At 37.1% G+C, this 14,221-nt stretch overlaps 3 protein-coding genes across 3 annotated transcripts; 1 reads left to right on the forward strand and 2 right to left on the reverse strand.

Moving 5' to 3' along the window:
* Window positions 1-1,858: 1,858 nt before the first annotated feature.
* Window positions 1,859-5,294, reverse strand: them4 (thioesterase superfamily member 4). Its single transcript, XM_024266926.2, has 6 exons — window positions 4,821-5,294; window positions 4,124-4,310; window positions 3,121-3,283; window positions 2,773-2,883; window positions 2,311-2,435; window positions 1,859-2,225 (listed from the first exon to the last, which is right to left on the reverse strand). Exons 1-6 carry the CDS (start codon window positions 4,935-4,937, stop codon window positions 2,182-2,184), a joined length of 747 nt encoding a protein of 248 aa, XP_024122694.1. The 5' UTR covers window positions 4,938-5,294; the 3' UTR covers window positions 1,859-2,181.
* Window positions 5,295-7,571: 2,277 nt separating this feature from the next.
* si:dkey-87o1.2 (uncharacterized protein LOC796684 homolog) lies at window positions 7,572-9,727 on the reverse strand. The gene is made up of 4 exons (XM_024268149.2): window positions 9,202-9,727; window positions 9,024-9,078; window positions 8,763-8,880; window positions 7,572-8,537 (listed from the first exon to the last, which is right to left on the reverse strand). Exons 1-4 carry the CDS (start codon window positions 9,496-9,498, stop codon window positions 8,504-8,506), a joined length of 504 nt encoding a protein of 167 aa, XP_024123917.1. The 5' UTR covers window positions 9,499-9,727; the 3' UTR covers window positions 7,572-8,503.
* Window positions 9,728-9,949: 222 nt separating this feature from the next.
* LOC112143907 (fibrous sheath CABYR-binding protein) lies at window positions 9,950-12,628 on the forward strand. Its single transcript, XM_024268148.2, has 4 exons — window positions 9,950-10,499; window positions 10,732-10,786; window positions 10,942-11,056; window positions 11,159-12,628. The coding sequence occupies exons 1-4, from the start codon at window positions 10,206-10,208 to the stop codon at window positions 11,385-11,387; spliced, it is 693 nt and encodes a 230-aa protein (XP_024123916.1). The 5' UTR covers window positions 9,950-10,205; the 3' UTR covers window positions 11,388-12,628.
* Window positions 12,629-14,221: the final 1,593 nt, after the last annotated feature.

The following is a 14,221-nucleotide window of genomic DNA, read 5'->3' on the forward strand; positions in this document are numbered from 1 at the left end:
TTTCCATCTGTACTTTACTGAGGTTAAAGATGTGAGGGGCCCTCAGAAGACCACCAGACCTATGCTGTGAAAAGCTTGTATGCTCAAAAACCACAGATCAGACCAAACTGTGTGAGAACTGAATCTAAATGGAGTTTACGTGCACAAACTGGAGTGGTTTTTACCATTAATATTGATGCTCGAAAAGTAAGATTAATAATTGAAAAGTATTTGATCTTTACAGTAACAGAGTTAAATTTCTATTTGTGGTTTTAAATGATACGTTTAAATAATAACTCATCTAAAAGTAAATCTGATAATTACTTTTTTAAAACAGACATTTATAAAAAGATAATGTTTTGCCCTTAAAATAAAGCAAAAATGACTTTTTGGTACATGCAAATTCTGAAACCATACCTTCAGATGATTTTGTCTTTAGGACTAACAACAAGCAGCAACGGTGTGATCAGAGACATCATTGCTTTCACACAAAAAGCAATGTAAAGAACACAGGTGTTTATCGTGAGTATTCTATTATTAGCAATGTGGTCTGAGCGTGATGCTAGAGCAGCAGGAATCTGTGTGGTGCAGATGATGTTCATTATCAAAGCACTGTGTGGCATGCCTCAGTCATATCTGAATGTAGATTCATTCTCAAAGTGCCAGAGTGAATTGCAGGTGCTGATATGATGATCTGAAGTGTTTTTTTTCCTGTTTTTGTAAGTCATGATACCCTCATAAGTCTGAAAACCCACCAGTCTTATTTAACTACAACCACATCCATCGGACGGTGAAAAAACAACCAACACCCCAGTGTACAGATCAAAACAAATGTACATCATTAAAGACCCACTGGTTGTCACACACACACACACACATTTGGTTTTCTGATTGACCCAGTGTCTGGGGGAGTGATGAGCTGCAGTCACAGCTCTGCTCTGGCTCCATTTGGTGGTTCAAGTCCTCAATCTAACCCTGGGGGTATGAGCCCCGGTCTTAAAGTCTTTAATATGACAAAACTGTGGATTTGATCCACAATAACCAAATCTCTGGGTAGATGCTCTTCCAATAGGACAAATTAGCCAATATGCAAAATGTTTAAAAAGAGGACAAAAGACTGGTAAAAACACAAACAACACAAATGTGTTGCGTTGTGAACTTGAAGTGTTGTGTTGTGAGACTTGTGTTGTGACCCTAAAGTGTTGTGAACTTGAAGTGTTGCGTTGTAAACTTGAAGTGTTGTGTTGTGACCCTAAAGTGTTGTGAACTTGGAAGTGTTGTGACACTTGTGTTGTGTCCCTAAAGTGTTGTGAACTTGGAGTGTTGTGTTGTGACCCTTAAGTGTTGTGCTGTAAACTTCGTGTTGTGTTTTGACCCAGAGTGTTGTGAACTTTGATGTGTTTTTAACTCAGTGTTGTGAACTTGAAGTGTTGGGTTGTGAACTTAGTGTTGTGAACTTTAAGTGTATTGACCCTATGCTGTATTATATTGTGAACCTAACGTGTTGTTATCCTAAAGTGTTGTGAACTTAGTGTTGTGTTTTGACCCTAGAGTGTTGTGACCCTAAAGTGTTGTGTTGCGAACTTTAAGTGTTGTGTTGTTACCCTAAAGTGTTGTGAACTTAGTGTTGTGTTTTGACCCTAGAGTGACATGAACTTAAAGTGTTGTGAACCTAAAGTGTTGTGTTGTGAGCTTAAAGTGTTTTGTTTTGACCCTAAAGTGTTGTGAACTTAAAGTGTTGCGTTTTGAACTTAAATTGCTGTGAACTGAAAGTGTTGTGTTGTAAAATTAAGTGTTGCGAACTGAAAGTGTTTTGTTGTGACCCTTCAGGGCCACAGCAATAAATACTTAAAAAAAAAGATGACAACAAATACTGCAGTTTGTTTTCTATTGCACCATGGGTGAGTGTTTATTGAAATACTCCACAAAAAGAAGTACAGCTCATTCATGTTTAAGGCCACAATATCCTCTAAAATAATAAAACTAAATTTACAATAAAATAAACCTTAAATAGAGTTTAACAATATGTGTAGTTAAATAGAATTTTAATATAATAGTATATAATTAAAAGTAAACAGTGTTTAATTTACATTTAATTAAAGTTTTATGGAAATATGTACATATTTCAAACCAAAAGGGGTCTTATTTTCTTCACACGCACATCTGTAACAGATTTGTTTGTGGCAGGCTGAAGTTGTGTTGTTACCCTTTCAGTAGATGGCCGATGCTGACCGACACGAACAGTGCTGCATGAGAGAAAACAGCAGAGTGACGCAGTGAAGGCAGCACCTAATAGTCAAAGCTGTTAAAATTTGGGGACAATGTGTTTACCTGTTGCATCAGTGTGTCTCTTGGAGCCATCGGTGCTCGTCACTTTACATGAAATAAATAATTTTCTGCCCTCAGTTTTCTCCAGTGTGGATTCAATCAACACTGTGCTTCCCAGTGGGATGGGGCTTGGGAAAAGAAAAACTGTCTGTTAGGTCAAGCTGACCCAGGATGGGGATGTCAAGACTAAAAACCAACAGCTTTCCAAAACAAGTGTCAGTTGGGGACTGTGGAATTACAACATGTACCAAAACATCTTGTTTCGGAATGTCAAAGGTAGATCAATTTAAAAAGTTGTACGTACAGTAATGAAAAAGCAGCTTAAACAAGTAAAACTAATTTATCTCAGAACAAAAAAAGGAATTTTAATATTTGTTTTTCAAAAAAAAAAAAAGAAATGTCAATACATATACTTCATGAGATTAAAACAAAAAACATCATAAATCATATCACAACGTGTCATACCTGCGGTAGTCAATGTTGAGGTTGGCCGTCAGAACTGGAGCAGAAATTGCAGATGCATGAGTTCCAGTCACTGTATCAATCATGGTCGCTATTGCCCCCCCGTGGACATGACTGGAATTACACAGATCATAAAGATCAACAGAAAAGGTTTGTATTTACTGTTTTTTCAAGACAAATATGAAAGAAAAAACATTTCAGGTCATACAGTCACTCTAAACTACAGCACATGACAGCAAATACCTATTTATGTTTAATGTGAGTGTTTGCTTCATTTGAACTTAAAAAGAATCATTAACATCTATATACAGAAGATTGATTCTGAAAAAAATATAAGAAAAGCTGTCTCACCCTGGAGGTCCTTCCAGCAAGTGACCTGCTTGGAAAATGCACACACACTTCTCTTTTTCTTTGTCAATAAAGAGAACGTATTCAAAGGCCGCCCCAGGATCTCGGATGTTTCGGGTGAACAGACGTGCTTTAGACTGGATGAGTTTGCTCAGATAAACTCCACCTATAATGTGACAAGAAAAAAAGGGAATGTTCGTTATTATACGAAAAGTTGAACATTTTTTGTTTAACCAATGAAGACAGAGGCAGTAAGTACATCTTAATGCATTTGCTTTTTTGAAAATGGAGGATTAAAGCCTTTTTTCTCAATTCAGTAAAGTGATACATAAAAGCTACAGTGCATCATTTTATATACATTAAAATTATTTGTTGTGAAATCAAATTTTATTTGTTAAATAAACTTTTTTTCCTTTCTCCATCTATTGTTGTCCTAAACTAACTTATTATTAATAAAGTAAAATAGAATTAAAAAAAAAAAGGTTAACCTAGATGTAAAGAAAGTTAAATGTCAACTGGAACTGGAACCAATCCAAAGAAGCAAAAAGGCAAAAGTTTAACTTTGTAATTATTGATCGTCATAGATTCAAGTATATTAAAGAATTCATCATTCATTCATTCATTCATCTTCCTGTCCGCTTTTTCCCCTTTCGGGGGTGCGCGGGTGCCAGAGCCTAACCCGGCTGTTGATGGGCGAAGGCGGGGTTTACCCTGGACAGGCCGCCAGTCTGTCGCAGATCCGTATCTTAAAGAATGTATGGATTTTTTTATCTTGTACCAAACTGCAGTAATGCTTCAAATGTGATTAAACTAGCAGAGCCAGAAAAGCAAGAATATGTCAGCGCCATGACAATCACGGCAACATGAAAGCTACTCTGCACTGTGTTTCTAGATGCAGTGAAAACTATGCCCTGTGAACAGATAATGTTGATTTTCATTGATCAAACTGTAGTTTTGGAACATTTTATCAAAAAAAAAAAAAGATACACAAGAATTGTTTTTGTACCTGCTGCATATTTAAGTGAACGGTTGTAGCTCGGTAGTCGATTCCATTTCCTCTCCTGGTTCTCCTCTCCTTCGGTCTCTGTGTGGCCATTATAATGTTCATACAGTCGCATCATCTCCTCCCCCCATGAGGAGTTGGGCAGGCTGAAGTCTCTGGGCTTTGAGGAGAAGAGCGATGGAAGCATTTCCTGGTGATAAAGAGAAAAAATATATACTTTCAGATTAAGACATACTTGAGACATCTGGACAGGACTGAGGAGATGGAGCAAATTCCTTAAGATGCACATAGTTGTGCAGATGCTTTAGACAAAACATGAGCTGGAACTTATGTAGGTCAAGAGTCATTTCAATATACTGTGTGGCTGCAATCTCATTTATTTGCTGCAGTTTATTTCTCAGCTGGTTCATAAAGTAATAACCTTCATTATTCTCTAATACAGAAAAAGGAAAGAAAAGCATTTAATTTAATAAAACTTTGAAAATAAGTCTGGTTCTTAAATTCTATGCACTGAACATTGTGCAGGGATCTCAATGTTCCAACAGTGAACCTGGCATGGCGCGTGAGGTGCAGCCTCACACAGACCTTCAACCTGTCACAGTAATATGGCGCTGGCAGCTTCCAAAGACAAAACCTCATTCAAGTATATGACAGGCGTTGATTCGAGCACGTTCCCCGAACAGCTGATTGTTCCACTCACCACCAGGGTCCGGACGGGAATGCTGCTGCTGCTGCTACGAGGAGGGCGCGCGGGAGTCTTCATGAATGGAACGAGGCTCCCACAGCCTCGGAGGATTCTAGCGAGGTTCCGTGCCATCTTTGAAGGAGCGAACGATCACTGGTTATTGGAAACACCGCTACTTCTCGCAAGGACAACTTGTTTTGTTTTTTTTCTTCTTCTTTTCTTTCCTGCTATTGACGTTTGTCCTCCGAAACTAAACCCGCTCTGAAACACTGTCGTTGCATTAAAAACGTCTCCGCTGTGGAATACTTCTTGAACATGTTGAACACAGGAGTGTGTTCAGCGGCAAAGGAATGCTAAAATGTCTCTCACTGGGGTTCACGCTGGGAAATTAAGCGGTGACTTTCATGTGTCACTATGACAAACACTCTATCCAGCTTCCGCCCGGCACGAGGTTCAGTTTGCGTCAGACCCACGTGATTAAAAGCGTGCACTGTGATAGGCTGTAAATATCTAAGAACACTTCCGGTAATACCAATACCCACGTTGTTATGAGTATGACCAGTCTATAGTTATGACAGCGATCATTTTTTTAAAAGGTGGGGTCCGAGTATAGATTTATGTAGATTATAGTTTAAAGAAAGAAGCCGGTGGGCCAGTAAAACAAACAAACAAACAAAAACCTAATAACTATCAAAAATTCATGCATGTTTATCAAGAATTAAATACTTAAATTATCTTAAGTAAATTGCTTTTTTATATATTGCTCTTTTTAAAATACTAAAATGAAATGAGATAAAAGCTGTAATGAATAGAATCACAAATTTACTAACATGAAAAAGAAATAAGAAAAAAACACACTTTTATGCTAAATAGACATATTGACCATCTTTAAAAGTGATCTGCAAGGGTTTTTAGAGCAATAACAGTTTTTTAAACTAAATCAAATTTTAGCAAGAACACAAGCGACGCTTTGCTTTGGTTAATATGGAACTCAAAATTCTACTGCAACAGAGAGTATAAAATGTTTAACCTTTAAATCACTCTGATAGACGAAAATGGAGTCAACCCGCTGTACCCACAAACTCTTAACATTATGATCATGTGCAGGAATTGAGAATGTTGACTTAAAAAATGAAATAAACCCACCAACCACAAATATCAAGACAATCTGATTAAAAGCTAATAGTTGGTGAAAACTATCAGAATAATCTTAGTGTTCCACAATTTACACCTTCATTGAGCCTCAAGAATCCAGATATGAGATGACCTGTTCTTGTGTCATGCAATTATTGAAAATAGAGATGTAGGGAGGAGAGATTTAAAAAAAATGTCATTAAGTATAATGAAGGTGGAGTGCCTAGTGAGCAGTAGGTGGGAGTCCATGCAAGCCTGTAAAAAATGATTTAATTCATTCTGGAGCAAGTTTTAGGATATTTGGAAAATTGAAATTGTTGTTGGTCTGTGGGCACATCCCATCAGGGTCATCCACAACAGATCAGCTTTCACTGATTTGCACTGGTGGTTTGGCAGATAGATTTACATTGGATGCTCGTCCTGATGCTGTGTTTGTGTTTTATCTGGGCTTTAGTGACCCTGGTGTTTTTGTTTTGTTCTAAATTAATAGATTTCAAGAGATAGAGTTTTTTTCAGGTATAATGAGGGGTCTCAAGTCAAGGGGTTCCCAGACCTGGAACTCCTTGTGGCCTCGTACTTAGGCAGTACCATGAAGGGTCTTGCCTTGGGACCCACTATCCAGCTCATTGGAGCCCTGGGAAGTGAATCCTAGTTTCCTGCATGCCAGAACCAGTCAGCCATCCAACTGATGTTTGGAAAATTAAAATGATTTTTGAAAAAAGATTCCAAACTATTTTATGAAACAAGTCAATGAGTTGTACAATAAGTGAAAGTAAAATATCATAGCATTTCTATAAATAAATAGTTAATTCAGTGTACACAGAGCCATACACTTATTTAGTTTTGTTTATTAGACTAAAAAAATGTATTTCTTTAAATGTAATTATTTTAAGACAAAAAAATATATAGGTTCCTGAAATTACTGCTATTCTTACCCACTAATAATATTTTACAAAACTGAAAAAGAAGATTGAGATTATTGTGCATAGAATAGTGGAATGGCAAGTTATTGTAAGTGTAAGAAACAGTGAACTACAAGACAAAAAAATGAACAGAGAGAAAAAAGAAAAGTATCCACAGTGTGGCAGTATCTGCCTTTAAAATGATGAAGAAACTTGTTTTTGTTTAGGGATGTCAATGGGGAGGAATAAACCTAGTTCCTCATAGTCAACAACCTCTTCTGTCAAATCATTTAATTCACACAAATCTGTTGCACACACACTCACAAAATATGTTGATGCTTCATATAACTTAATATTCATATTCTCACCCCTACTTTGTCAGGCTCTTTTGTCAGTGACTATATCTCTTTTGTGAATGCTCCAGCTCACACAAATAATGAACATTAATTATTGCCAAATTACAAAAAAAAAATATGAAACTCTAGAACGTTTTACTAAAACCTACAAACATTATATGTTATTTTGCAGTTTTCTCTTAATTTGAAATCTTAGCTAAATTCCTATCAGTTTTATTTTGAAATGACAGAAAGCTAAAACAGAGAAGAACTGAAGGATGATAAACGTGCACATTACACTGAGCAGTTTGGATTCTACAAAGTTTTACCACAAAAGTGTTTTTTCTTTCAAATAAACATAACATAAAAGAAAAAAAAACATTTCAATGGGTAAATGCTTTTTGAAAACCAATATTTATTCAAATCTGAACAAGCATCTGGCAGCCATTTAAATGGATCAGTGAACTAAATGATATGAAGGTAACAGTATAGTAAAATAAACGTTTTTAGCATAATTTACTTGGCTATAGCAACTTTGTGTCCTACCAGTTCTTAATCACTGAAGAATAACTCCAAGTGAACTTTTAAATTATCCAACCACAAATAGAAAAACAAGCAGAGTTTTTTTTTTTTTTTTTGCATAACTGTCAGTCTCAGTTGTCAATTCTGCTCAGGTGAATTTAGGTGTTTAAGTGCAATGACAAACTCATGAACTCAAACGCAAAAAATTACTTTTACAAATATTTTTCAGGCATGATAAATAAAAAAGTGACAAACTAGCAGAAAAACATTTATCATGTTTTTATCAAGAAACAATGTCAGAAACCATAACAATCAGAAAAAAGTATAACAAAAGCCAAAAAAATCTCTATTTTAATTTAGCATTTTTAATCCATTCATTTTGTGTCTTCAGAATTTAAAATTATGTTTTATTCAAATAAAATAAAACAACATACAAAAGAGCAAGGTAAAGCTGGTTTAACATAAATAGTACACATATTGCTGCTCTGCTGAACATGAACCTTATAGGACTCACAAGTAGACATTATGAGCTGTGCATGATAGCCAAGGCAACGACTGAAAAAAATGCAAATAATTACAAAATTATTTCACAAAATAATTCCTACAAAACCAGAAGTCACCTTTGAAAATAATACAAAAAGCCATTTCCCCATCTCAAAAGTCTCTCTCATTGATCCATGAATGAGATGTTGATCAACCCAGCCAACAAAATATAAGACAATGGGTTCTCAACGCCAGCAGTGAAGTTCAACGTGGTGTTCAAAGCCGGTTTGCTTGATAACTTTCCAAGTTGACTAAGTTGACTTCATTTCGGTTCTTCAAAAACTCCACACAACTTCCTGCAGACATAAAAGGGACAAGAAAACTTTCATTTAGGGTTTTAAAGACATCCTCATTCATTGCAAAACGGACACTTCTGTACTTAATGTTAAAAAGGCTTGACCTCTTGACACTTGAATTTATTTTGAGCTATAAAAAATATCACTAATGTTTCTGCTTTCAAGTAGATGCAACATTAAGATAACTTTGGATGCATATTTGCATGAAGGAATTGAATTTCTTACTTAGCTTCTTCATTGGTCATATCTGCATAAGCACATAGAGCTTTGTCTCTGCTTAAAACCTGCTCCTTTAAAGACCTGACTTCTTCTTGGGCTTTGTTTTTAGCCTCCTCATGGTCGGCTGGGGAAATAGCAGGAAAAAAAACAGAAAAAAGTTTTTCTGGTTAATCATTGAAAATAAATGTCTTAACAATTAATAGCCCATTTCAAGCTAATGCAGGATATCTTTAATTATTTGAAAAAACTATGATTTATCTGTCTTACTTTTGAGTTGAGCCAAGTTTTCTTCCAGCTCTGCTTTCCTTTTGTCGGTTTTGACCTAAAAATTAAACATGAGAAGATATTTGTAAGCAGTTAAAATGCAAATATTCACATGAATATAATAATACAACTATATATATGCTAATTTATTTAAAAATAATGACTAGTAATTATGTGTTACCTTTTCCCCATTGCAGGTCTCCAGGCTTTTCTCAGCTTCTTGCAGTGACTTCTCCGCCTCTGCCTTCTTCTTCCTCAGCTCCTCCACTTTACTGTTGACCTTCTCCAGAGAAGACCTGATCTCGTGGATTTTGGTTTTCATCTCCACGATGGAGGCTTCCTTCTTCTTTATTTCGACTGAGCTCTCCACCATTTGGTTCCTCATGTTGCGCAGGTTCATCTCCTGGCGCAGGGTCTGGAAGATCATGGCCCCCATCACGGCCGCGCTGATCAGAGCTAAAACTACCGCGAGCTTCATCTCGGGAGGGCGTTTGGGGGGGACGACAGGTGTAGAGCACAGGTGATTACTCCGCAAGTACCCGGCCGTCTCTCCGCGCGTTCAGGCTCTTTCCTGAAGGATGATGTCAGCCTGATCTACCTGTTCGACCTGCGGGGCGGGACGGTCCTCCTGCTTCCTGGTTGTTCCGGCTTCCTTTGTTGTTTCCACCAATTATATGTCTATATGTGCAGAACCTGGTACTACTTTACAGGTTTTATCAGTCATTATTTTAAGTTTAAAATACGTTTGTTTGTTTTAAATAAAGTTTTGAATTGTTTGAATAAAATTTTAAATAAAGTTTTGAATTACAAAGCTAATTTAGCAGATAAGCTAGCAGATATTTCTTTTCTTTTCGCGCATTAATATTAATATTTACTTCAAACAAAGCTAAAAATGTATGATTTTTTTGTAAGCTAAATTCAAAGTGTGAAATGTGTGAAAGTAACAGGTGTAATGTCGGCCTCTGAGGTATGCAGGAAGAGGGCGTTTCCAATCGCTAACAGCCGTGCTACAAGTGAAGGCGAATCACCTGTACGAGCTCCAACGACTTCAGTTTGTTAACAGGGAGGAGCTCGCTTACACCTTCATGGAACTATAGGAACCTCCGCTGCAGCAGGTAGACCTTCAGCCCCCAATAAAAACACCCCAGCGCCGAGAACCGTTTCGGAACCTTCGTCCTGCACACCATGAAGGTGCAGTTTGTGATCCCCATGACCCTGCTGGTGTCGTTTGCTCTGGTGGGAGTGATGAGAATGCGGAGGAAGGACCACGAGAAGGACGACAAGCGTGTTAGGTTTCAGGACATCAAGCTGAAGGTGACCAACGACGTGCTGATGGACTACCAGAACGAGAGGGCGGAGAAGGAGCACATGATGGAGAAGATCGAGGGCGAGCAGAAGACCCTGGAGGAACAAATGGTCGTCCTCCAGACCAAACTGGACTCCTCAAAGGGATCCGCCAATGAGTGCCAGGGCAATCAGGTGAGGGCCAAAGAGGAACTCGGGTTTGAAAAAACAAACCAGACATGTTTTCTGACATGTCGCTGTTCTCTGCACACACTGGAAAATCCAGCCCGTCTTATTTGAGCTGATTGTTGGTTTTACATCATGATTACACTGCATCAAACTCAAATTTAGTTTTTTATTTGAACAAATACATTTTTAATGCAGTTTATTTTAACCAACTGTCTTTTTAAACTGTGATATCTTACAGAAATCTTCTCAAGATCAGCTGGCCTTAACAGAAACTGATTTGAATAAACTTAAAGGTAAGTAAATTATCATTAAAAAAATATAAATCTAAACCTAAAACCAACGTTTTTTTTTTTTCTTCCAATTTTTCCATCTCACAATAATGAAATGTTTTATCCATATAGTATGCGGTTGTTTTTACCCTAAAATGTTCTTGTTGCAAAACCCACAGCTGAAATCGAGAAAGAAACCGGCGTCTGGAAATCCGAAATCGCTGCATTGCAGCAGCAGCTTGCAGGAGAAAGCGCAGTTTGCAAGCATTTGAAAGCAGCGCCGGAGGCAGCAAGGTATAGTTACCCCTCCTTTAAATGAAAGGGTTAATAATTGACGTATTCAATATTGTGTATTTGTACTCACTATGTTCTCTTTTGATAATCTTTTCCATAAAGAAATATGTGCCATTTTAAAGAGGGTGTTGAGGTTAAACAACAAAATCAAGAAGCCCCTAAAAAGGACGAGGCTCCCAAGCAAGAGGCTCCCAAACAAGAGGAAGCTCCTAAACAAGAAGCTCCAAAACAAGAGGAGGCGCCTAAACAAGAAGCTCCCAAACAAGAGGAGGCTCCTAAACAAGAAGCAAAAGCAGAGGTCCCTGAGCCAAAGAAAGAGGCCCAGAGATGAGCGGATCCAAAATGAAGGACTTTCCACTTTACAGGACATCTTCAAGTCAAGTGGAGACCGTAAACACTTATTTTTGTCCTCAAAAAGACACACAAGATCAATGTAGTCTTACTCCTTTTTTTTTATTTTTATTTTTTATTTTTTTTTTACAGAAGATGGTTAAATGGAAAAAGAAGGATGTTACACATTTAGGAATGTAAGAGTGCTGCATGTTTGATTGGAAGCAGACTTCAAGTCCAATATCATTATTTTTGAAGGGAAATTCCATACAGCTTGAATACATAAGATTGTGGAGTTTTTCACTCGGGTTTTGCTTGTTTTGTACATTCTATTTTGGCAACAGTGACATTTCCAAAGAAAAACATTGACTCCTGACTAGACTTTACCAAGCATTTAGTGCTGGTAAAGTTTTTACAATTCTCAATTTATAGTGTGTTATAAATAAAGAGAGCTAAGTCTTCTTCTTTAAACGTTTATTAGTTTGAATTTAAGTAAAATATTAACCCACAATTGGAAGAACAATCATTGATTTGCCATAGTAAAAAGAAATATGATACTAATAGGGGCAAATTTGACTTGCAATTACTGGTAAAAAAAAAAAAAGCCTCCTGGCCAGACATTACTGTGTGACAAGAATAAAATGACTATGGACCTTTTGATGTTTACAATACATTCAGCTGAGTGTTGAATTTAGCTACAAGCCTGAATAGGTCAACACTCAAAATCTCTCATATCTCATTACCAACTTCAATAAATCCTCTAATCATACAAAATAAAAACATTTCCCAAAAATGACAGAATTCTTGGATCTTCCTCAGACCATCGGCAAAGGACTGCAACTGAACTTTATTTTGATTTTTATATTTATTTTTGTAAAGCAGAAACAAGGATGCCAGTGTGTGATGGGAGTTGTGTGTTGGGATTTAATGCAAGTTTGCTAATTTTCTTTTACTCCCCTTTTTATTTTATACATTTTATTTTGGTTAAAGCTTTTTGAAGGTTTCTTACTTCCAGGAAGTACATGACCAGGAATTTATTGACTTGTTTTGAACATTGGTGTACTTGTTTAGTAATAAGAATATTTTTTTTTCACCCTTTTAGAAGTGCTGCTTCACCTTGTCAAAAAAATAATAATGCTGTCCTCGTCTCGTACAGCTGTGAAGTTTTCTGTTATGTGGTTTAATGACTTGTATGTTACCAATGCACTTAATAGGCTTTAATAAATAAGAATTTCCACTTGACAAACATCTCTTTCACTGAACATTGTGAAAATTACCCAAAAACAAAGTTCACTTATGAAAATTTAAAGAAAAAATCCTTTTTTTTAGCCTGTTGTATTTTATTGAGATTATTATCTGAAGTTGGGAAATATTAATGTTTTAATTATGGGCAGTTTGTACAAATGATTGGTGAAATAGAAATTCACGTAAAGATGTCCTTGGGAGCCACTGTCGTGAGTGTTTTGCTTATTTGTCCGCTTCAGCAAACCTGATGTAAATTATAGTGAGAGTGACTGGCTGTCAGCCTTCTGCAGAGCCAACGAGCTCAGTCTGGAGTGCTGGATTAGGGAAAATTGGGAGAACCAGAAGCACGAAAAGATGTCTGAGAAGGAATTTAGGTGCAGAAGTGAATTTCCTTTTTACTGTGGAACACTGACAAATGTAGCAAGAGGGACTCTACTATGAAATAAGAATAAATTTGTCAATTTAAGATAAATATCTGAGGTTTTGTGAAGCTGAAAACAACAAAACAGTAGAAAAAAGGATGAATGAAAATGATAAAGATTTTAAAATCCTAATCCTAAAAATCCATGATCCCTCACTTTAATGTGGCAATTGGGAGTTGAGAGGTAATCATAGGGGCTATGCTGCTCCACTGGGTCTCCCACAGCAAACTGGGTGGAAAAAACTAAGAAAGGTTCTATTGTACGACATGGATATATTACATCAGGATCTGCTCCTGGACTGAAGTCCCATTGTAAAGCCAGCCCAGGAAGGACCACATAGGGCTGGACTTTTGTCCACTCTGGAGTTTCCAAACTCTGGTCCCGAGTTAAGGTTCTCCTCAGTGAATGAGATGGTCCTTTCCCTTTGCATCTGTGTAGTAGTGCAACTACAGCAATCTACAAACTGGGTGGTGGTTGCTGAAAGTCGGGGACGAAGGAATCCAACAAGACTGACTGGTTTTTGGAACTCCTAAGGCAGCTAAGACGCATCAGTCCAAGTGGCATCCATCACAGGCAGATACAGAGACAAAAACCCAAGTCTGGGAGGAGTCTGGTGAGGCCATGAAAAGGGACTGTAAGCTGATGACATCAACTACGTCAGGTCCACTCTGAGTAGGATGATTCACTAAAGAAGCATTTCAGACAAGAAACTAATTTCAAGACCTGCTTCAACTTTTGGATTAAAAATCACATTTCATGTTTTTTTTTTTTTAAATAAATGAGTTCCAATATATTGTAATCGTTTTCTGCATCTCAGTTTTCATAAAACAATCCGGTTCTGCAAGTTTTGTCACTCATCCATCTAAAAACTGAACTTTTACTCCCTCCTTTTGGCAAAACCGACAGGACCAGTAACACAAACTACTTCAGTCAGAATGCTATACTGTGTCAGCAGGTAGAAAATAAAAGGCATTGGGTTATTTGTCTGACATGCCGATGAATCTAAAGCGCACAACTCCATGATTATAAGCTTTCTGAATTGAATACAGTTCACTCAACTGTACCACAGACTGGAAGGCGGCAAATTAAATGTATCTTTAATCTCAGGATAAATAAAGCAGGTAAGTCCAAAGTACAAGCTGTTGGATGAATCAGTTTGGCCTTCAAA

Source organism: Oryzias melastigma, linkage group LG16, assembly GCF_002922805.2.
Source record: "Oryzias melastigma strain HK-1 linkage group LG16, ASM292280v2, whole genome shotgun sequence".
Taxonomy (NCBI): Eukaryota; Metazoa; Chordata; class Actinopteri; order Beloniformes; family Adrianichthyidae; genus Oryzias; species Oryzias melastigma.